Genomic DNA, 20693 nt, shown 5'->3' on the forward strand with positions numbered 1-20693 from the left:
TTCACCATCTAAAAGCTACCGAAGTCAATGTTAGCCTATGGGGAAGGCTTTCCTAAGTTTTTTTTGGATATAAATCCTTCGAATCGTTCGATTTGAAGGATTTTATCGTTCGATCAAAGGAATAATCCTTCGATCGCACTATTTGCGCTAAAATCCTTAGACTTCGATAATCAAAGTCGAAGGATTTTAATTCCCAGTCAAATATCGAGGGTTAATTAACCCTCGATATTCAACCCTTTGTGAATCGCCCCATAGTTTTGGGGAGTGTTTTACCATCCGTAGCAACAATAGATCCAGGACATGCGCATAGCAACTACATGCAGATATAGAATACACCACAGATCCATGTCGGGCCCAATATAGCAACATAATTATGGGCCAGGTTACTAAGACAGGGCAAGCGATAGAGAGCCACTTAGTGTGTGATACAATCTGAGTGTGGAAATTGAAAGGAAAGCCTTATAGTATAAGATTTAATAGTCCACAAGATAAGGGGAGGGATATACCGATGTGTGGTCTCAATGATTGACTTATGAGCAACATCAGGACCACCATCAGAAATCGCAGGGCCTCATACGACAAAATTTCCTGGGCCCCCTGGGCTGCGCCCACCTACAGGTCCGCCCCCCACCACACAGTAAAAAAAAAAATATTGGTGGCTATGGTTCCCATATGTTCATAAAAAATAAAAAGATATTGATGGTTAGGGCCCCCCATAAAAAAACATTTGTGGCCAGGCCCCCCCATTAAAAAATATTGGTGGCTAGGACCTCACATGAGAAAAAAAATTGGTGGCCAAAATTGGTGGCCAGGGTCCCCCCCCCCCCCCACATTATAAGAAAATTGGTGGCCAGGGCCCCTTAAATGTCCATGCCTTTCCGAAGTCAGCAGCTCTCAGAAAGATGGGGGGCCCGGCTTATCAAGTAAGTGTGGCGTGGCCGGGGCCCCCCTTACCCTCGGGGCCCCCTACAACTCTCCCCCCCTGATGGCTGCCCTGATCAACATAAGTAATTGATTCTGTTTCTTTTACTACAACATTGTAATGAAACGGTACGTGAGAGACGGGAAGAATTAGTAACATCAAAGAACGGGATCCGTTTCCCCTGAACAGCTAAACAGTCAAATAGTTAAAAAGTTAATGGTTAAACAGTTGACAATTATGAAAGATCATGTTACAGGATGACTATAATTATTATTATTATGCCGATGATTAGTTTAGTGCATATTTACACATAATGAATCATGTTTAGTATAAGAACCAATGACGCTGATCATGAGACAACGCTGCAGCTGTTTGTACTGATCTTATTTCAAGTGTACGGAGAATAATTACTGATCTTACACCCAGATATAAACAGTCCTTATTTACATGGATCTGATGATAATATGTCTGTATGTGTTGCCATCTCACTGTGTGACTGTCACTTCTATCTGTCAGGGAAGAATATCATCTGATTTGTTCTTTTACTACTTTATTTCATCTGATTGGTTAGTGGCAGGTGAGAAGATTGCGACGTACGAACGTTCCTCAAATACAGGCGCAGATTGTGTCCAGTGGAGTTCACGGCAGCCATCTTGTTCTGTTCATCAGTCTTCAGAATGAAAGTGGCGTTTCTGTTTTTGTTTGGGACCAGAAGATTGTTCCAACTGCGCAATCTGTTTCATGAACAGAACAAGATGGCTGCCGGGAACTCCGCTGGACACAATCTGCACTGAGGGGTAAGTAAAGCGTTAGGGGCATTTGCCCGGGGGTAACACTTAAGCTGGGGGGAGTAGGGTCTAGTTAGGGTAGGGTTGTCACCTTTACTGAAAAAGATTACCATCCGGTGGGGGTGGCGGGCACAAAATGGGCGTGGTTTGTGGCGCAAAAAGCAACATTGTGCAATGTCCAGAACACTGGAAAAAAGTTAAGTTCTGCTCGAATTGGGGGCAGGCAAAGGCTTTTTTTAAAGGGTATTACAAATTACCGGCAACTGCATTACTGGTAAATTTGTAATACCGGCCCCGGCCTTGGCAGGTGTTTTACCGGATAGGCCGGCAAAATACCAGCTGGGTGGCAACTCTATAGGGGGGTTAGGGGTCTTCAATAAAAGGGGATGCATTGTCCTTTAAGGGGGGGAGAATTGTGGTCTGTGATGACTTAGGGTTGCCACCTGGCTGGTAAATATAATGGTTGATCCCAATGTTATTAATAGGGAATAAAGATAAATATATAGGAAGGTCAGTGATCCCAATGTTATTAATAGGGAATAAAGATAAATATATAGGAAGGTCAGTGATCCCAATGTTATTAATAGGGAATAAAGATAAATATATAGGAAGGTCAGTGATCCCAATGTTATTAATAGGGAATAAAGATAAATATATAGGAAGGTCAGTGATCCCAATGTTATTAATAGGGAATAAAGATAAATATATAGGAAGGTCAGTGATCCCAATGTTATTAATAGGGAATAAAGATAAATATATAGGAAGGTCAGTGATATGATCCCAATGTTATTAATAGGGAAAAAGGATAAATATATAGGAAGGCCAGTGATCCCAATGTTATTAATAGGGAATAAAGATAAATATATAGGAAGGTCAGTGATCCCAATGTTATTAATAGGGAATAAAGATAAATATATAGGAAGGTCAGTGATCCCAATGTTATTAATAGGGAATAAAGATAAATATATAGGAAGGCCAGTGATCCCAATGTTATTAATAGGGAATAAAGATAAATATATAGGAAGGTCAGTGATACCAATGTTATTAATAGGGAATAAAGATAAATATATAGGAAGGTCAGTGATCCCAATGTTATTAATAGGGAATAAAGATTAATATATAGGAAGGCCGGGATTTATTTCCAAAAAAGGGGTTGCCCCTAGTGACCAATCTCAAAGAAATGTCTCTCAATTTGAAATAATTGAAATCTCTGCTGCTTTTCCAATCCTTAAAGGAGAAGGAAAGCTACGGAGGCATTTTATTGCCAATAGATTAGCTGCAATAGTACAAGCTAGAATGCTATATTTATTCTGAAGAATGTTTACCATACCTGAGTAAAAAGCTCTAGAAACTCTCTGTTTGTTTAGGATAGCAGCTGCCATATTAGCTTGGTGTGAGATCACTTCCTGCCTGAGTCTCTCCCTGCTCTGGGCTCAGATTACAGTAGAGAAGGGAGGGGGGGAGAGGAGCAAACTGAGCATGCTCTTGCCCAGGGCAATGAGGTTTAAGCTGAAAACAGTTAGTCTGATACAGAAGCCCATGAGTACACAATAGAAGGAAAGAAATGTGCTGTTTCTTTTGACAGAGGACTCAGAGCAGCATTACTTTGGAGGTTTACTGGTATATTTAGATAGACCTTTCTGATAAGGCTTACTTAGTTTTAACCTTTCCTTCTCCTTTAAAGGAGAATGTAACCCCCTAATTTGCATCCCCCTTCTCCCCTACCCTAAATAGTCCCCCCTCCCTCCCGGCCTACCTGGCACCCTGGGCAAATGCCCATAACTTTCTACTTCCCCCTCCTTATAGGTCCTGTCAGAGCAGCCATCTTGTCTCCTTTGCTCTTGTCTTCCCGTAGTGACCGGCGTATTTTGGCAAATGGGCATTTGGAGGAATGTGCCGATGTTGAACTACGGTGCATGCGCCAAAAGTCACTAAATTTCTGGGGGGATTTTCACCAGACGGGCAGATTCCTATGAGTAAGTGCCCCCAATAGGCACGAAACGCGTTAGGTCTTATGTCCTATTAAATGTTTCTACTTTTTACATTTGTTTCTTTATTATAGGAGATCCTCTTTGGATACTGTGGTTTTGGACTTTGCACCTTGGGACTGAGGTGAAATGTGAGTGAATTCTCCTTCATTATTTCTATCATCATTTTGTATTTTTGATTTAATATTTATTTGTTGAGTGGTACCACAGATTCTTGTAATATGGCAGTAGCACAAACCTTGCTTCTATATAAAAAAAAAGTAGCCAATTCATTTTAAAAGTAGCCCCATTGATAGACTGACAATTGTATTTGCCGCACTCCTCATTGACTAAATGATCCCTTCATTCTCTCCTCTCATGTAAGTCATCCCCTCCCCTCCCAGTTGCTTCTCAAGCTGAGCCTTTACTGTGGCTTTTCCCCTAATATACAAAGCACATTATAACTAGATCAAGTCTCTCCAGCCTTCCCCCTTCTCTCTCTCACAGACCAACTCCAGTCACCAAAACGCTCGCAACCCCGCCCCCCACCAAAAGGCGCCAAATGAGAGAGTGGGCGGAGCCTGTCAGTAAATGAAGAGGAGAGGAAACCGGAGGTGATTGGTGTAAATACAGGAAGCAGCAGTGAGACGCTCTGTGACAGGGATCTATTATATTATTTAACCCAATCACTACTGTTCCTCCCGCCTAAAGATAGCCCCGCCCACCGCTATAACTAAACGTAAACATAAGGGGCTGTCCTTGCGGTCACATGTTCCTCGGTGTGACAATACGGAAGCTGAGAGGTAAGACACTATGACTGGCACCGCTGTATTTGGCAGTGGCGGGAGTTATATGGCGAGTAGCTCGTGTGCGTGAATAATAACACTGAATACTGAGCACGTCTCACCCCCATATTCACCTCTGTGTCACTATCAGCCAATGACATGCTCTGACAATAAACCCCGCCCCTCGTTGTCATATCAGCTGTGGCCCCTCCCTCTGTACAAGCCAATAGGAGCCCAAAAGCAACCAATGGGCACAGAATGAGTTCTGTCCGGTGCCACAGACCCACCAGTAATAATGGCAGCACTTATTAGTGCAGATACAGAGCTCTGTATAAACAGACCCCTCCCTTTAACTTTTCTTCCAACTGATTTGTTCATTATGCAGGGGGTTATGTGAGCACTGGGAATCCAATGATCTGTCTCATAATGACTGGCCATGGAGGAGCTTGAGTTTCCCTATTCATTGCACTCATGTTGTACAAGAGGAATAGTTTCCCTTTAATGATCAGCACAAGCAGAGTCAGTATTTCAGACACAGGAGGAGGGGCCGTACCTCCCAACTGTCCCTTTTTCGGAGGGACAGTCCCTCTTTTGACAGCTCAACCCGCAGTCCCTCATTTGTACTGGAAAGTCCCTCTTTTCTCTGCACTGAACAGCCAGAAAAAGAAACAAAGTTTCTCACTTAATTGGCTTTTAGCAGAGAGCCCAGAACAGCCAACAGGTGCAAATAAGATACTTTGTAACAATTTTGAAACACAAAAACACAGTTTAGATAAGGACAAATATTTTCAAACTTTCACAACCTGCCAAATTTTGTACAACAAACATGGTAATTAGGGGGTGTGGCCACAGAAAGGGTGTGGTCAAAAAAATTGCTGAGCTACATGCGGAAAAAATTTTTTGTCCCTCTTTTTACTTCCAAAATGTTGGGAGGTATGGGAGGGGCAGGGTTTGCTGACGCAGCAGTGCAGCCGGGCAAGGTTCACATTCCTTCATTTCTATCCATTATTGTGCCCTGCAGAGATCTGAGCAGCAATGGGGGACAAGGGAATCCTGTGTATTGGGCTGGTGTGTCTGGATATTATCAGTGTGGTGGAAAAATACCCAGAGGAGGACTCTGACAGCAGGTAAGTGACCCCGTGACTAGGCACTCACTACTACTATATACTACTGCTCTGGTTATGTCTCTTTCCCCAGTGTGTCTCTTGTGTAGGTGTCTGTCTCTGCTCTGGTTATGTCTCTTTCCCCAGTGTGTCTCTTGTGTAGGTGTCTGTCTCTGCTCTGGTTATGTCTCTTTCCCCAGTGTGTCTCTTGTGTAGGTGTCTGTCTCTGCTCTGGTTATGTCTCTTTCCCCAGTGTGTCTCTTGTGTAGGTGTCTGTCTCTGCTCTGGTTATGTCTCTTACCCCAGTGTGTCTCTTGTGTAGGTGTCTGTCACTACTATGGTTATGTCTCTTACCCCAGTGTGTCTCTTGTGTAGGTGTCTGTCACTACTATGGTTATGTCTCTTACCCCAGTGTGTCTCTTGTGTAGGTGCCTGTCTCTGCTCTGGTTATGTCTCTTACCCCAGTGTGTCTCTTGTGTAGGTGTCTGTCACTACTATGGTTATGTCTCTTACCCCAGTGTGTCTCTTGTGTAGGTGCCTGTCTCTGTTCTGGTTATGTCTCTTTCCCCAGTGTGTCTCTTGTGTAGGTGTCTGTCTCTGCTGTGGTTATGTCTCTTTCCCCAGTGTGTCTCTTGTGTAGGTGTCTGTCTCTGTTCTGGTTATGTCTCTTTCCCCAGTGTGTCTCTTGTGTAGGTGTCTGTCTCTGTTCTGGTTATGTCTCTTTCCCCAGTATGTCTCTTGTGTAGGTGTCTGTCACTACTATGGTTATGTCTCTTTCCCCAGTGTGTCTCTTGTGTAGGTGTCTGTCTCTGCTGTGGTTATGTCTCTTAGCCCAGTGTGTCTCTTGTGTAGGTGTCTGTCTCTGCTCATGTCTCTTAGCCCAGTGTGTCTCTTGGGTAGGTGTCTGTCTCTGCTCATGTCTCTTAGCCCAGTGTGTCTCTTGTGTAGGTGTCTGTCTCTGCTCATGTCTCTTAGCCCAGTGTGTCTCTTGTGTAGGTGTCGGTCTCTGCTCATGTCTCTTAGCCCAGTGTGTCTCTTGTGTAGGTGTCTGTCTCTGCTTAGCCCAGTGTGTCTCTTGTGTAGGTGTCTGTCTCTGCTCATGTCTCTTACTCCAGTGTGTCTCTTGTGTAGGTGCCTGTCTCTGCTCATGTCTCTTAGCCCAGTGTGTCTCTTGTGTAGGTGTCTGTCTCTGCTCATGTCTCTTAGCCCAGTGTGTCTCTTGTGTAGGTGTCTGTCACTATGGTTATGTCTCTTAGCCCAGTGTGTCTCTTGTGTAGGTGTCTGTCTCTGCTCATGTCTCTTACTCCAGTGTGTCTCTTGTGTAGGTGTCTGTCTCTGCTCATGTCTCTTAGCCCAGTGTGTCTCTTGTGTAGGTGTCGGTCTCTGCTCATGTCTGTTAGCCCAGTGTGTCTCTTGTTTAGGTGTCTGTCTCTGCTTAGCCCAGTGTGTCTCTTGTGTAGGTGTCTGTCTCTGCTCATGTCTCTTACTCCAGTGTGTCTCTTGTGTAGGTGCCTGTCTCTGCTCATGTCTCTTAGCCCAGTGTGTCTCTTGTGTAGGTGTCTGTCTCTGCTCATGTCTCTTAGCCCAGTGTGTCTCTTGTGTAGGTGTCTGTCACTATGGTTATGTCTCTTAGCCCAGTGTGTCTCTTGTGTAGGTGTCTGTCTCTGCTCATGTCTCTTACTCCAGTGTGTCTCTTGTGTAGGTGCCTGTCTCTGCTCATGTCTCTTAGCCCAGTGTGTCTCTTGTGTAGGTGTCTGTCTCTGCTCATGTCTCTTAGCCCAGTGTGTCTCTTGTGTAGGTGTCTGTCACTATGGTTATGTCTCTTAGCCCAGTGTGTCTCTTGTGTAGGTGTCTGTCTCTGCTCATGTCTCTTACTCCAGTGTGTCTCTTGTGTAGGTGTCTGTCTCAGCGCTGGCAGCGGGGGGGCAATGCCTCGAACTCCTGCACCGTCCTGGCACTTCTGGGGGCTCCGTGCGCTTTCATGGGCTCACTGGCCCCGGGGCACATGGCTGAGTAAGTAGCGACTGCAGGAAAGGGACAGTCTTATTGGAGGGGTGGGGTCCCAGGGTACAGTGAATATGTCACATTTGGGACGGGGTAGATAAAATGCCCACCCTGGCACAGTAGAAGGCAGGGCATTAATGAGCTCAGTGCCAACTTCACCCACAATTCTCTCTTGTCCTGAGATGGTACAATATAGAAATATCCTCCCTCCCTTCCGCTCCATGAGTGAGTGTCTGTGTCCCCCACCAATCATCTGCCACTAACAGACACCCCAAAAGCCACTTGGTCATGTTCAATACTCATCTGCCAATAACTCTAATGGGTCATTATTTAATATTCTGTGAATCAACCAATCATCTGCCAGTAACTCTAATGGGTCATTATTTAATATTCTGTGAATCAACCAATCATCTGCCAGTAACTCTAATGGGTCATTATTTAATATTCTGTGAATCAACCAATCAGCTGCCAGTAATAACTCTTCACCAATCACCTGCTACTAACTGATACCTGAGGTTTATCTTCCTGGGATCATATTAATTCTCACCTGACATCTCTCACTTCTCTCTCTATATGAAACCCAAATTCTCTCTGACTTCTCCTTCTCTTACAACTTCTTTCTCTTCTCCAGTATGAGCCTTTTGTCACCCCCACCCTCTTCTCTCACATCTCACTATTTGTGCTGCTCACATATATGTTTCTTCACCTTCACTTACTACTCACTCTCCTCTAAACCTACAAAACCTTACACTCACCATAACCTCCCTCTCTCTCTCTCCCCCTTGCTAAGGTAAGTTACTCTGCCTCCAACTACCAACCTTTACTTTCAACCTAATTCCACCCGAAAACCTCTGTACTCTCATCTTGTTTCTCACACCTCTCTATCATTTCATTCTTTTGTATCTATTCTTACACTAGCTTCTCTCTCTTCTCTCTAATCCTTGCTTCTTTCCCTACTCCCTTCTTCTACACTTGTCCCTTTCTCTAATCCCATCCTTGAAGCTCTGTCCCTTCTTTCTCTCCTCTCACCCTTTATTTTCACTCTCTCTGTTTCACACTCGACACAAATCACAATGTATTTCTCTCCTCATAGCCTAACATCTCAATTCCTTCCCATTCATCATTTCTCTATATGAACTCACTCTCTTCTATTCCCTCTGTCTATTTGTCCCCTACAATCTCTATAATGTATTTTGTTACTTCTCCTGCTTTGCACTTTAATTCCCTCTCACAAGGTTCTCTCTTCTCATCTTGTTACTATTTAATCCCATCTCACATCCCTTCTCTCTCCATGACAATCAGTCCGTCTGTCTTCAGTCTCCTTTAGTTCTGTCTAGATCTGATCATTACGTGCAATAACGCTCTGTCTCTCTCCAGCTGTCTCTTTACTGTGATTAAACATTAATTGCCCCTGGTCTTTGCCCCTCTCTCCCCGCCCTGGCAGTTTTACCCTGGACAGCCTGCGGAGCTACAGTATAGATGTGAGTCATGTGATCTCACGGCCCGGCTGTTGCTTTCCAGCTTCCATAGTGATCAGCAACATTAGCAATGGCAGCCGCACCATCCTGCACAAGAACAGGTCAGACACTACTCTGTGTGTTATTGTGTAGTGCATCTTGTGTGTATGTGTGTATGTGTGTGTGTGTATGTGTGTGTGTATGTGTGTGTGTGTGTGTGTGTGTGTGTATATATATGTGTGTAGTGCAGCCTGTGTGTGTGTATAACACAGCATGAGGATGTCTCCTAGGGAATCCAGTGCACAGGTAGGTACTTGCAGGTAACTCTCAGGACAATAAAGCCCCGCCCCCCCATGCTTTATGCTCAGACAGTGACAGGTGGGTACAGGGAGATGACTTTGCGATGTTCCCAATTTGCCTTTTTAAAAATCCCTCTGCTCTTCCCCCTCCTCCATCTATTCCCCCCTTCCCAACCTTTCTGTCCCTCTATCCTCCTGCTCTTTCCATCTTTCCCCAACTTCTTCGCCCCACTCTTTTACCCTGGCTCCTCCCTGCTCTCTTACCCTGGCTCCTCCCTGCTCTCTTACCCTGACTCCTCCCATAGCTTCATCGTGTCAGACTTCCAGAGGAGAGGGATTGGTACCAGTAATGTGAGTTGGCAAAGTCGGGGGGACACGCCGTGCGCTTGTTGTTTGATAAACACCTCCAGTGGCTCCCGGACTGTGACGTTGTATGACACGTAAGGAAACTCTGTTACCCCCTCTCTCTGCCCCCACAGTGCCAAGCACAGGACTGTTATAGTAGCTATATACATATATATATATATATACTGTAAAACAGCATCATTCCCTGCTCCCCCCCCCCCACATCCTTTGTGCTGGGGTAACTAGTCGCAGGGGGGCCCGCATCTCTTTCTGCCTCATTGAGGAGTGGCTACTGACAGTCGTTGGGAAGATAGAGCAAGGTTTATTGTGGGCAAGAAACATGGCTACCTGCACCTCTTGCCCCATGCTGCCCCCGTGAGCCCTACATGATATGACTGGGTGCAGGCCTGTGGGGGATGAATAAACATGTGCTGGGGCCCATGGGACATTCTCTGCTGGGTCATTCTGTACCTTAGAGCCCAGCTACTAATTCCATATGGGGGGTCCCTGATGCTGTAAGTTGCCGCCCCCTGACTCTTCTCCCAATCACAGAAACCTGCCCGACGTGACAGAAGAAGACTTCCAGAGGGTGGAGCTGACCCAGTACAAGTGGATTCACTGGGAGGTAATTGGCTCCAGTCTGTGGGCAGTTTTATGAAGGGACCTTAGGGAAGTACCCCCCAACCCTCTCTGTCATGTGACTGGGCCCCTAAGCTGAACACAACACGGTACAACAAAGATCCCTCCACCCTCTTGTGATTTTATATTCCTCAGGGGTGGGGCACCAGTGGCCAATCAGTGAGGTGCATTGCACTTGCATACTCTTCCCTGTGATTGGCTGAGCTCCCTGGGTGGCTCTGCTTCATGTGACCAGCCAATGAGTGCGCCCGTTAATCCCTACAGGGCAGAAATGCAGACGAGCAAGTGAAGATGATCCGCAGAGTGGAGGAGCACAACAGGGGCCGCGGCGCAGAAGAGCCAATCACTATCTCTGTGGAAATTGAGAAGGAAAGGGAGGAGCTCTACCAACTCTTCGCATACGGGGACGTGGTAATGATATTACTAGTGAATTAAAGTAATGCCAAGAAACTAATAAGCTTTTTAAAAAATGACAATATAATGTGCTGTTGCCCTGCACTGGTACAACTGGTGTGTTTGCTTCAGAAACACTACTATAGTTTATATAAACAAGCTGCTGTGTAGCCATGGGGGCAGTCATTCAAGCACAGGATACACAGTAGATAACAGATAAGTACTACTATAGTTTAATAAAACAAGCTGCTGTGTAGCCATGGGGGCAGCCATTCAAGCACAGGACACACAGTAGATAACAGATAAGTACTACTATAGTTTATATAACAAGCTGCTGTGTAGCCATGGGGGCAGCCATTCAAGCACAGGATACACAGTAGATAACAGATAAGTACTACTATAGTTTATATAAACAAGCTGCTGTGTAGCCATGGGGGCAGCCATTCAAGCACAGGATACACAGTAGATAACAGATAAGTACTACTATAGTTTATTAAACAAGCTGCTGTGTAGCCATGGGGGCAGCCATTCAAGCACAGGATACACAGTAGATAACAGATAAGTACTACTATAGTTTATATAAACAAGCTGCTGTGTAGCCATGGGGCAGCCATTCAAGCACAGGATACACAGTAGATAACAGATAAGTACTATTATAGTTTATATAAACAAGCTGTTGTGTAGGCCATGGGGGCAGCCATTCAAGCACAGGATACACAGTAGATAACAGATAAGTACTACTATAGTTTATATAACAAGCTGCTGTGTAGTCATGGGGCAGCCATTCAAGCACAGGATACACAGTAGATAACAGATAAGTACTACTATAGTTTATATAAACAAGCTGCCGTGTAGCCATGGGGGCAGCCATTCAAGCACAGGATACACAGTAGATAACAGATAAGTACTACTATAGTTTATATAAACAAGCTGCCGTGTAGCCATGGGGGCAGCCATTCAAGCACATCTGTTATCTACTGTGTATCCTGTGCTTGTTTATATAAACTATAGTAGAGTTTCTGAAGCAAACACACCAGCTGTAGCCAGGTCCGGACTGAGAATTTAAATAGGCCCTGGCATTTCAGGTACACAGAGGCCCAAACAGCCCCCATCAGCCCACCAAATACTGACTTTCTATGGCACCTTATAGCAGCCCCTCTGGCATTTGCCAGAACCCACAGATTGCCAGTCCAGGCCTGGCTGTAGCAGCACAGAACAACACTATGTTATATTGTCATTCCTTTAATCTACTTTCATTTTTTTGTGTTACTGTTCCTTTAAATCTGCACATTGTTCAGTTTCAGGGTGAGCACATTAGTACCCCTAGAATATCAGAGCCAAGTTGGCTGTGAGTCTGGGGATAGGGGTGTCCCTGGGGGATCCAGGACCTATGGTTTCTTCTGTCTTTCTCTATAGGTGTTTGTCAGTAAGGATGTGGCGCGTCACTTTGGCTTTAACTCTGCGCGGGAGGCTGTGTGCGGCCTGTACCCCCGGGTGAGAAAGGGGTAAGTGAGTCTCTGAACCCATCAGTTTGTCCAATGTTCCTCTTCTCCCAAAGGCATGCCTGTGACACCCCTTCCTTCTAGCAACACACCCCTTCCTTCTAGAGACATGTCCCTTCCTCCCAGTGGCACACCCCTTCCCCCAGGGACATGCCCCTTCCAGTGACACACCCCTTCCTCCCAGTGACACGCCCATTCCTCCAAGTGACACCCCTTCCTCAGGGACACGCCCCTTCCAGTGACACACCCCTTCCTCTCAGTGACACGCCCATTCCTCCCAGTGACATGCCCCTTCCTCCTAGCAACACGCCTCTTCCATTCAGTGACATGTCCCTTCCTCCCAGTGACACGCCCCTTCCATCCAGGGTCAGGTGGCACAGGGCTTAGCCTGTCCTATTGTTGTTAATAGGGGAGCATGGCATCCCAGGTTGGGTTCAGGATTTGGATTTGGCAGGACAGGCCTCACAGTTACTGAACCCTTAATGTCATGTGACTTGTAGCTAGGGTTGTGAGAGTTTGGTGCTTCAGTTGGGCACAAGTGCGACTCTTACTGTTTCATGTAGGGTTAGACTTACCCTTTATCCCCTCCTGCAGGGCCTACCTGGTGTGCGCGTGGGCAGAGCAAGGGGCAGACGCTTTGGGCCCTGATGGTTCCGTCGTCCATTCCGGCGCCTTCTCTCCTGAGAACATTGTCGACACCTTGGGAGCCGGAGACACGTTCAACGCCTCAGTGATCTACTCCCTGTCCAAAGGTAACGAGCCAATCACATCTCACGCCCCAGTCTCTGAGGGTTCTGAAGCAAACTGACCCATCTCACTCTCTGTGTTGCACCCCTACATCACAGCTGGGGTCTAGTCTCAGCTTGGGGGGCCATGAGGTAAAAAACTTCCACAATCTGAGCACTATTATGTGTAAGATCATCATCTACTGGCTGGAGGAGGCACACAATCATTTCTACAATAACTCGCTGCTAAAGTCCTTGGCTAATGGCATTGCTGCAAAATCTCTTCTTATTACCCTTCCCCCCCTACAGCACTTGGGCCACATTGCTTCTGTTGACTTTTGAAGGTCTAATTAGAGGGAGGAGACAGCAGATAAGGGAAACATACAATAGCCCCACCTCCAAAGCAATTTACATTGCAGCTCGTTAATCAGCATATGATTATTAATTTTTATATGACTTTCTCTCATTCCTTGTGTCTCAGGTCAGAGCATGCAGGAAGCTCTCACATTTGGGTGCCAAATGGCTGGCAAGAAATGTGGGGTGCAAGGCTTTGATGGCTTCATCTGAGTCCTCTGGAAACTGCCAGCTCACCCACCAATGATAAACCTTGGGCAGCAGCAAGAAGGGCACTAACGCCCAGCCTGTGGCGCCCTCACCTGGTGGAACTCATAGCTGCTCAACTGGGACCATATGAACTGGGACCATATGAACTGGGACCTGAAATGCACAAACCTTATGTTCCCTAACACTAGGGGTCACTAGTGAGCAGCTGTATATAAATATATAAAAATTCCATTTGTAGCCACAGATCTGTCAGAAACTCATTGTTTCACTCAGCAGCTGCTCCTTTTTCTTGGCTTTCAGGTGATGGGCATATCCAGGAGACCCAAGCATGGCAGCTGCCATCCCATAGGCACTACGTATAGCTTATTTCCCCCTGGGTTTGCCCATAGCCTGTACAGAGATACACACCAGAAAATGGATCCCCTGTGACAAGCACAATCAAGCAGGAACAGCCCCCCAGAACTATGCCAAACTAGCTGTAGCCGTATCATCATAATGATTGGGGTGACAGGTGTAGTTGTAGGGTCCTTTGAGCAGACTGTGCCCCTCCATATAACTCTTATTGCCCAGTGACCTGTTTAGTTGGGACCTCCCACTCTGTTACTGGGAACCATATCACTGCCTTTCCTCCACTGTCCCAGGTATCCTTTGCTCAGCCCTGGGGATGGGGGTTCCAAATAAATTGTCTCCCCCAGTGTTTCAGGATTGACTTGGCCTTCAAACTACTGGGTAAACCCAGGTCTATATCTTATGGTGTTTCCTTCATTTAGTCCATTATTCTTTCTGTCTCTCAGTCATTCTCTAGCCTTCTGGTGCACCCTATGGAGATGTGCGTTTGTGGGACAGGGACACTGGATTTGGAGAAGATTGAGCGGGTCTAGTAACCAGCCATCACATTGTATTACTTATTACTCATTTATTATTATTAAAAGAAACCTGAGAATTAGCAGAAATAAGTGGTTCTGATGGAACAGACACAGCCAGGCACTCGCCAATAATCTCAGCCCAATGAGAAGGAGACAAAGAAGTGGTTGCCTGAGGCTTGGGATCAAGATGTTCTTGATGGTCCAGAACAAGTCCATGTTGGTGGGATATACAAGCCAAACATGTTATGGACCTTACACACGCTTTCTTTAATGCTCCATGCATCTCCAGCCAGCGGAGACCAAGACACTCTTTAGTGGTCATCGGCTCATCTGAAGCCTGTGCAACCATGACTTGTTCCAAATAAAATTAAATTCTTAAGATAAATTCATAAATTTGCATTTAAATAAGATTATTTGCATCCAAATTGTGTTGTGGATTTACCCACATGGTCGGATTGCTCTTACCCTCAAGGGGGTAAAACCACAAGAAAGGAACAATAGATCTAGTTCCCTATTACCATTATGGATGCCCAGTAACACCATGTTCTACACTACCCCCCTTTGTCTCTTCATCCTTCTGGGGCACCGGCTGTTATTCCCGAACATGCTCCTCAGGGAAAGGCCTACATGCACAAGGCAGCAAGTAGCATTTGTTTAATTCCATGGCCAATCACATCTCATCCTCTGTCCTCCTTTCTTCATGCATCCCTTCAGTCTTTTCCTTTTGTTGTCCATCTTCTCCTGTTATGGTGTCAGGAACAGTCTCGTCAGCCTCATCTTCCCCCCATTGTACAATGGCGTCTTCCTTGTTCTCCTCGTTCTCTTGCTCAGGTAAACCCTGAGAGTTAGTTGGTGGAGTTTGATGTCCGGCTTCTTTCTTGGAGAGGGATTCTTCAACTTCCAGAGCCTGAACATCCAAAGGCTGCAGCTCCTCATCATTTTTCTCATTGGTGTCTGTAGGATTCTCTAAGTTGTCCAGTCTCTGAGACTCCTGAGGTGGTGGGATGACCATGGATACATTGTCTTGAGAGACATCCTCCTCAGATGCATAGATTGGGGGTGTCACAAGCTCAGGGGCACTCAGAAGTCCATCCCTGTTTAAATCTTGTCTCTCTAAGACTTCATCCACCATATGTATGACCTACAGACAACAAAAGGAGAAGACAGATGAGAGGGTTAAGATGGTGATACCATTGGCCAAGAGACATCCTCCAACACCTATGGGACCGATTATATTCCTGTATCTGGCAAATGGCTCTCCTTATCCCACAGCTGAGTAGCATCCTCCACTCACTCAGTATTTGTATCAGAGTCTGAGCCAGGAACAGGTGAGTGAAGCCTAAGTACCTGTAGATTCTCAAGGGAAACTAAGGAAGAACACGCCAGAATCAACAATAAGGCACCTCAGGTGGAAGAGCAAATAGAGCCTCATTAGAATCAATGCAATGTGAGAAAAGGCTAATTCTATTTAAGTAAATGAGCAAATGGTTCAGGTCCTTAGCCAAAGAGGCAGGTATGTGACCCCACAGGATGCCAATCCCCCTTGAGGCAGAGGGAGAGTATATGGGAAGTGAATGCCAGCAGAATTGGTGATGATTGTTGTCATGTGTATCTGACTTGAATGACTTTAGTCACACTTACCGATTCATGTGTTGGTTCTCCCGGTGATGCGTGGGACAGGATCCCACTGAGAAGCCGCATGAGTTCCAGGCCATCGAGACGCCCGCTCTTGTCATAGTCATGGAGGAGGAAGAGGTGCAGAATAGCTGGGTGGGAAAATTCCAGAAGGACAATCAGTATGCTATACTATCCAATCCATAGTAGCCTTCTTATCCTCCCATATCCTGTAGGACTACGTTTGGGTAACTCATTAGGGCACGATAAATTACTGAACATGCTCCTCTAAATGGTTGCTATGGGTAACTAGACCCTGACGAGACTTCTGCAGTCTTTCTCTAACTGGCTTTTACACCGCCCTAAATTTGGACTCTTAACCTCACACCTTCAAAAAATGTTTTACAAAAGCTCAATGTAGATCTGCCTGTGTCTGGTACTTCAGCCTTGGGGTCCCCCTTCCCTCTAGAAGAAAAGTGGCTTCTCCTATGGTTGCAGTTTACCGATTTCCATGGGACTCAATGGAGTTGGTGCCTGGTGGGGCTAACATCTAAAAGTAGTCCTTTCCCTCACCACCCCCCGACCAACAAGACCAACACTGCTCCTTAAACCCAAATGATGGGTGGCCCTTGTGGAACAAGTCCCTTCTCTCTTAGGACACAAATACTATGGACCATGGTCTCCTCTTACCCGTCTCTCTCTTTAGGTTTGAGGCATTGGCTTCCAGTGGGTCCTTTTCCTTCAGATACCCCTGCAGGAGGCTGCAACCAAGAAGGAGACTGGTCACAAAGGACAGAGTGAGGCTGGGTGGAAAATTCTGCTTATAGGGGAAATAAACCCAAAACAACACAACTTACTGAGTGCCTCTCCTCCTCCACTAGAAACAGGACACTCATGTCAACTGCAAAAACACTCAGAGAGGCACTTTGAGTAAGTTTTGTCCAGTCCTTCTAATTGCCCTCTGCATGGGCAAATGTGTCAAGTATCTGGTGCTCTGGGCGGCACATTCTAGTGCATTTTGGGAGAGAAGGAGGGTGGTAACAGAAGAACCAGTAAATAGATGGGGCTTGAGCAGGGGGCTGCTACTGGCTGTTAGAAGTTGTTTTGCTGCTCTGATTGGCTATGGGTTGGAGAATTGAACTATTCTGATTGGCTAGCACTATTGACTTGGTTACAGAGCAAAGCTGTAGGAGTAGTTCCAGGGAGTAGTTCCAGGGCTCGCAAGGATTACTTTTTGTGGTCACGGGCTGGGGACAGAGACATAGGGAATGTTCTTACTCACCTGAGCTCCTCAGGGCCCTTGGAGAATGGGTTTCTGATCTGTATGCTGACAACTTGCTCAGACCTGGGGCACAATCACAATGTGTCAATCAGATGGCACCCTATTAATCAGATGCCACATATGCCCAGCTACAGGGGCCCACCTTCCATTCATACCCCTCAGGTAGGCTAGGGGCACTGTCCATACCAGTTCTGGGCACCCATTAGCATTCCAGGCCACAACACCATAAGATTCTATAACATCTAAATCAGCCAACCTCCAGATATTGTTCTACAACTCCCAGAATCCCTTTAAAGGAACAGTTCAGTATAAAAATAAAACTGGGTAAATAGATAGGCTGTGCAAAATAAAAAATGTATCTAATATAGTTAGTTATACAAAAATGTAACGTATAAAGGCTGGAGTGAGTGGGTGTGTAACATAATAGCCAGAACACTACTTCCTGCTTTTCAGCTCTCTAACTCTGAGTTAGTCAGTGACTATAAGGGGGGCCACATGGGACATAACTGTTCAGTGAGTTTGTAATTGATCCTCAACATTCAGCTCAGATTCAAAAGCAACAGATATAACCCATGTGGCCCTCCCTCAAGTCTCTGATTGGTTACTGCCCAGTAACCAATCAGTGGAAAGCAAGAGAGCTGCAAAGCAGGAAGTAGTGTTCTGGCTATTATGTTACACATCCAGTCACTCCAGCCTTTATACATTACATTTTTGCCTAACTAACTATATTAGATACATTATTTTGCACAGCCTGTCTATTTACCCAGTTTTTATTTTTATACTGAACTGTTCCTTTAACAGCTGAAGGTCAGACTCACCTGCCTCCCTGTATTGTCCGAGGAGCTGCCCATCCTTGACCCAGAAGTATAGGCAGCAGCAGAGCACAAACACCTCTCATTTTGTACACCCTAAAAGGAAACATAAAGATACAAACATTGGTACCAACTTGAGCTATAAGGGCACTGGTACTGCCAGTACTGGGTGGTGGTGCTGGTGGCACTATCCTCAGATAAGCAAAGGTCAACATTACTAGTTCTTCCTGCCCAGATGCCCCACCCACGAAATGTGATGCCACTAATCTCATTACAGGTTTAGTTCCATCCAATGACTATACACTGACCATCTGCAGAGATGCCCATATACCCGCTACTTGTCTGCCTGTGTGCCCAACTGCTGGAACACTCCTGTGATGTCTCTCACTGCAAAGGTTGAAAGAAATCTCTAACAAACACAACTGTGTCACATGTCTGTATAGGAACCGACACCCCTCAATATCTTCTCCACATTCTCCTCCTCTTCTTCTGATATTATAATTTACCCCCCAGCCCAGACCCATATGTCCATTCATTATCATGTGAGTGAGTTGTATTTTAAATGAAAGGCTGGTGATATGGTAACACTCATTCTTACTTCCAATGTATTGATCTCTTTCTGTCATCTTGTCCTACTGTCTCTATCTTGTCCTACTGTCTCCATCTTGTCCTACTGTCTCCATCTTGTCCTACTGTCTCCATCTTGTCCTACTGTCTCCATCTTGTCCTACTGTCTCCATCTTGTCCTACTGTCTCCATCTTGTCCTACTGTCTCCATCTTGTCCTACTGTCTCCATCTTGTCCTACTGTCTCCATCTTGTCCTACTGTCTCCATCTTGCCCTACTGTCTCCATCTTGCCCTACTGTCTCTATCTTGTCCTACTGTCTCCAACTTGTCCTACTGTCTCCATCTTGTCCTACTGTCTCTATCTTGTCTCACTGTCTCCATCTCGTCCTACTGTCTCGATCTCGTCCTACTGTCTCCATCTTGCCCTACTGTCTCTATCTTGTCTCACTGTCTCCATCTCGTCCTACTGTCTCGATCTCGTCCTACTGTCTCCATCTTGTCCTACTGTCTCTATCTTGTCTCACTGTCTCCATCTCGTCCTACTGTCTCCATCTTGTCCCACTGTCTCCATCTTGTCCTACTGTCTCCATCTAGTTCAATGATAACTTTCTAGAACTATTGTTTTGGGCGGTGGGTTACTAAACACAGTTTGACAAAAGCACTCACCATGTGACAAGACACAACTAACGTGGCTGCAAATCCCACAAGCAACTGCTCCTTCTCTCCCACCTACTCACTGCAGAGGATCTGCCTCTTACTCCTGGTTGTCCAATCAGCTCATGTTACAAGTCTGTCCCACTCACCCCGTATCCCTGATCTGCCCCTTCAGCCTCTTACAGCCAATCAGTTCCATGAAACACAATGATAACGAGTCCCAAACCTGAACTCTAACACCTTTACTCTCTCTTATCTCACTCACTTACCTGCACTCAGCACATTCTCACCACCCCAACCCTTAGTCACTCACCTCCCCCTATAAATATATGTGCTCCATATATCCCTCCATCCGTAACCCTCTCCCTGCCAGTCCCTCCATCCGTAACCCTCTCCCTGCCAGTCCCTCCATCTGTAACCCTCTCCCTGCCAGTCCCTCCATCCGTAACCCTCTCCCTGCCAGTCCCTCCATCCGTAACCCTCTCCCTGCCAGTCCCTCCATCTGTAACCCTCTCCCTGCCAGTCCCTCCATCTGTAACCCTCTCCCTGCCAGTCCCTCCATCTGTAACCCTCTCTTTGCCAGTCCCTCCATCTGTAACCCTCCCCCTGCCAGAGTGTCCATAAGTACCCAGCATGCACCTGCCTGACTTGCCCCAGTAGCTCTACACTAGGATCTGTCGCTTTGGTACAACCCTCACTCAGGACACACTGATCTGTCACTAAATCACTTACTGATTGTAACGTGCCACTAACCCACTCACATTTATTTGCACAGTTGTATGTGACTATAGTGTGTGTGTAATTGTAAATACAGACACAGTCACACGCCTGTCCCTATATATATATATATATATATGTGTTATATCCATACACACTCACACACACACAATGACACACAGACAGGATATAAGTGTAGTTGATTCGTGGCACTCACCTCAGCTGTCTGTCTGTCTGTCTGTCTGTGCAACTGTCTGATTCTCTGCAGTGTCACCTCCTCTCTGCAGTGCTGCCCCGCCCCTGCCCACATCAGCTTTAACCCTGGCACCGCCACACACAGCCTCTGCATCAGCAGTAACCCTTCCACTACCAACCTTATATCTCTACTGAACTCCCTGTAACCCTCTCCCTGCCACTGCTGCCAGTCCCCCATCTGTAACCCTCTCCCTGCCAATCCCTCCATATGTAACCCTTTCCCTGCCATTAGTAACCCTTTCCCTACCAGTCCCTCTATCTGTAACCCTCTCCCTGCCAGTCCCTCCATCTGTAACCCTTTCCCTGCCAGTCTCTCTCTATCTGTAACCCTCTCCCTGCCAGTCCCTCCATCTGTAACCCTTTCCCTGCCAGTCCCTCCATCTGTAACCCTTTCCCTGCCAGTCCCTCCATCTGTAACCCTTTCCCTGCCAG

At 46.2% G+C, this 20693-nt stretch overlaps 2 protein-coding genes across 10 annotated transcripts; one reads left to right on the forward strand and one right to left on the reverse strand.

Moving 5' to 3' along the window:
• The first annotated feature begins 3811 nt into the window (after nucleotides 1-3811).
• On the forward strand, nucleotides 3812-14748 carry khk.S (ketohexokinase S homeolog). Of its 8 annotated transcripts, none has more exons than XM_041564033.1 (10): nucleotides 3812-3829; nucleotides 5484-5589; nucleotides 7462-7578; nucleotides 9014-9148; nucleotides 9631-9765; nucleotides 10223-10295; nucleotides 10574-10720; nucleotides 12119-12207; nucleotides 12799-12956; nucleotides 13411-13736. In XM_041564033.1, the coding sequence occupies exons 2-10, from the start codon at nucleotides 5498-5500 to the stop codon at nucleotides 13494-13496; spliced, it is 1032 nt and encodes a 343-aa protein (XP_041419967.1). In that variant the 5' UTR covers nucleotides 3812-3829; nucleotides 5484-5497; the 3' UTR covers nucleotides 13497-13736.
• cgref1.S (cell growth regulator with EF-hand domain 1 S homeolog) lies at nucleotides 14395-20305 on the reverse strand. 2 transcript variants are annotated; one of them, XM_018266071.2, is made up of 6 exons: nucleotides 20224-20305; nucleotides 18074-18163; nucleotides 17256-17318; nucleotides 16664-16734; nucleotides 16001-16125; nucleotides 14395-15500 (listed from the first exon to the last, which is right to left on the reverse strand). In XM_018266071.2, the coding sequence occupies exons 2-6, from the start codon at nucleotides 18151-18153 to the stop codon at nucleotides 15030-15032; spliced, it is 810 nt and encodes a 269-aa protein (XP_018121560.1). In that variant the 5' UTR covers nucleotides 18154-18163; nucleotides 20224-20305; the 3' UTR covers nucleotides 14395-15029. The 2 variants fall into 2 exon arrangements, with proteins under 2 accessions (XP_018121560.1, XP_041421090.1); XM_041565156.1 differs by lacking the exon at nucleotides 17256-17318.
• Nucleotides 20306-20693: the final 388 nt, after the last annotated feature.

This window comes from Xenopus laevis, chromosome 5S (genome assembly GCF_017654675.1).
Source record: "Xenopus laevis strain J_2021 chromosome 5S, Xenopus_laevis_v10.1, whole genome shotgun sequence".
NCBI lineage: Eukaryota > Metazoa > Chordata > Amphibia > Anura > Pipidae > Xenopus > Xenopus laevis.

What these genes read in the sequence shown, in the direction of transcription:
- cgref1.S (XM_018266071.2), bottom strand. Translation starts at nt 18,153, where the DNA reads ATGAGAGGTGTTTGTGCTCTGCTGCTGCCTATACTTCTGGGTCAAGGA. An exon ending in AAACCTAAAGAGAGAGACGG is followed by an intron (nt 16,126 to 16,663) that starts GTAAGAGGAGAC and finishes TTTCCCACCCAG; the next exon opens with CTATTCTGCACCTCTTCCTC. An exon ending in GAGAACCAACACATGAATCG is followed by an intron (nt 15,501 to 16,000) that starts GTAAGTGTGACT and finishes TGTTGTCTGTAG; the next exon opens with GTCATACATATGGTGGATGA.
- khk.S (XM_041564033.1), top strand. Translation starts at nt 5,498, where the DNA reads ATGGGGGACAAGGGAATCCTGTGTATTGGGCTGGTGTGTCTGGATATT. An exon ending in GCCCCGGGGCACATGGCTGA is followed by an intron (nt 7,579 to 9,013) that starts GTAAGTAGCGAC and finishes CCGCCCTGGCAG; the next exon opens with TTTTACCCTGGACAGCCTGC. An exon ending in TACCCCCGGGTGAGAAAGGG is followed by an intron (nt 12,208 to 12,798) that starts GTAAGTGAGTCT and finishes CCCCTCCTGCAG; the next exon opens with GGCCTACCTGGTGTGCGCGT.